At 62.3% G+C, this 1,277-nt stretch overlaps 1 protein-coding gene across 4 annotated transcripts in view; it reads right to left on the bottom strand.

Annotated features, from left to right (window-relative positions):
* The window catches only part of PAX2 (paired box 2), a 79,978-nt gene extending 79,191 nt beyond the window's left edge, over positions 1 to 787 (bottom strand). For all 4 annotated transcript variants that reach the window (XM_024735035.1, XM_024735037.1, XM_024735036.1 and 1 more), the window contains exon 1: positions 372 to 787. In XM_024735035.1, coding sequence (XP_024590803.1) covers positions 372 to 570 — 199 coding nt within the window. In that variant the 5' untranslated portion in view covers positions 571 to 787. The remainder of the gene's footprint in view (positions 1 to 371) is intronic.
* Between the last annotated feature and the right edge of the window lie 490 nt (positions 788 to 1,277).

Genomic DNA, 1,277 nt, shown 5'->3' with positions numbered 1-1,277 from the left:
AGGGCCGGGAGGGAGGGAAAAAGGGAGGGAGCCGAGGGACGCCGGCAGCACTGGACTGGCCCCAGGTGGGTTGCGTTTGCGAGAAGACTCGGCCGGAGACTGGAGCCTCGGCTCCCGGTGTGTGTCTCTCTAAAAGCTGCAAAGCCCCCTCCAGACCCCCTCCCTCTCCCCGCGCTGGGAGATGGATGACTTGTCAGACAAAGGCAATAGATTCCACCACTCTGTGATTTTTTTTTTTTGAGAAACGAAACTCGCCGATAAGATAAACGTTAGATAAGGATAAAGAGCGGCCAGTCTAATGAATATTCAGGCAACGACAGAGGGTCGCAGAACGCGCCACGCTCGGAAGCCGGCTCGAAGTCCCAACTCACCCAGCCCTGCCATCCACTGGCCAGTGCCCGCATGAGCCACGGGGCCCCGAGCTCGGTCCGCAACCCTACTCCTATCTCCCCTACTCTCAGCTCTCAGTTCCCTTCCGTTCCCCCTGGTTCTTCCTTCCTCTCTCTGGTCCTTCCCTTTCGTCTGTCCCTCCTGAGGTAACTCCCCACCCACATTACCCCCAGTTCTCATTCCGGGGCAAAGTGTCCGGCGGTTTTTCCTCTCTCGTCCCACGCACGGCTGCGCGCAGGGCTTCCCTCGTCCCCTTGCCTAACGGGGTCTGGACAGCCCAGAACGCTCGGTTTAGAATCGAGACCTCCGGCGGGGACCCACCTGCCTCAGTGGGACCCAACGGACGGTGCGAGAGCCCGGGGACTTGGCTCCTGGACCCTCGGGTGGCCGGGGAGGGGGCTTGGGGAGACAGTGCAGAACGACTGGCCGCTGACGGCTGAGGACGCGGGAGACCGAGGCTCGGCTCGCTCTCCCCGGCTGGGGAGAAGAGGCTGCGAACAAGGCTGAGCGCCGCCCGCTGCCAGCTCGGCGGATCCAGAGCAAGCGCAGGAGGCGCAGCGCGCTCTGCCCGGACCCGCTCCTGCCGGAGCAGCTGGTCCAGCCTCCGCAGCCCTCCTCCGCACTCGCTCCCTCGCTCGCTCAGGTCCGCTCGCACGCACCAGGCAGGAGAAGCCCTTTGTCTCCTAACTGGTTAAGTACAGAATATCCGGGAGATCTTTATGAAATATTTTCCCTCGTCTCATAAATCATCTTGGCACTTCAGCTGATGTTTTAACTCTCCCTCCTTCGCTCCCGCCTCCTCCCCTTTCTGGGTCTGCGAAAGGGCGGCTGAGGGAAGCCGGCGCTGCGCTCTTGCAGCCGGTACTCGAGGAGACTCTAGCCCCTGC

The sequence above is a fragment of the Neophocaena asiaeorientalis genome, unplaced genomic scaffold (assembly GCF_003031525.2).
Source record: "Neophocaena asiaeorientalis asiaeorientalis breed wild unplaced genomic scaffold, Neophocaena_asiaeorientalis_V1.1 scaffold240, whole genome shotgun sequence".
NCBI lineage: Eukaryota > Metazoa > Chordata > Mammalia > Artiodactyla > Phocoenidae > Neophocaena > Neophocaena asiaeorientalis.
Note: the sequence above shows the minus strand (reverse complement) of the source record. Positions and strands in the feature narration are given on the sequence as shown.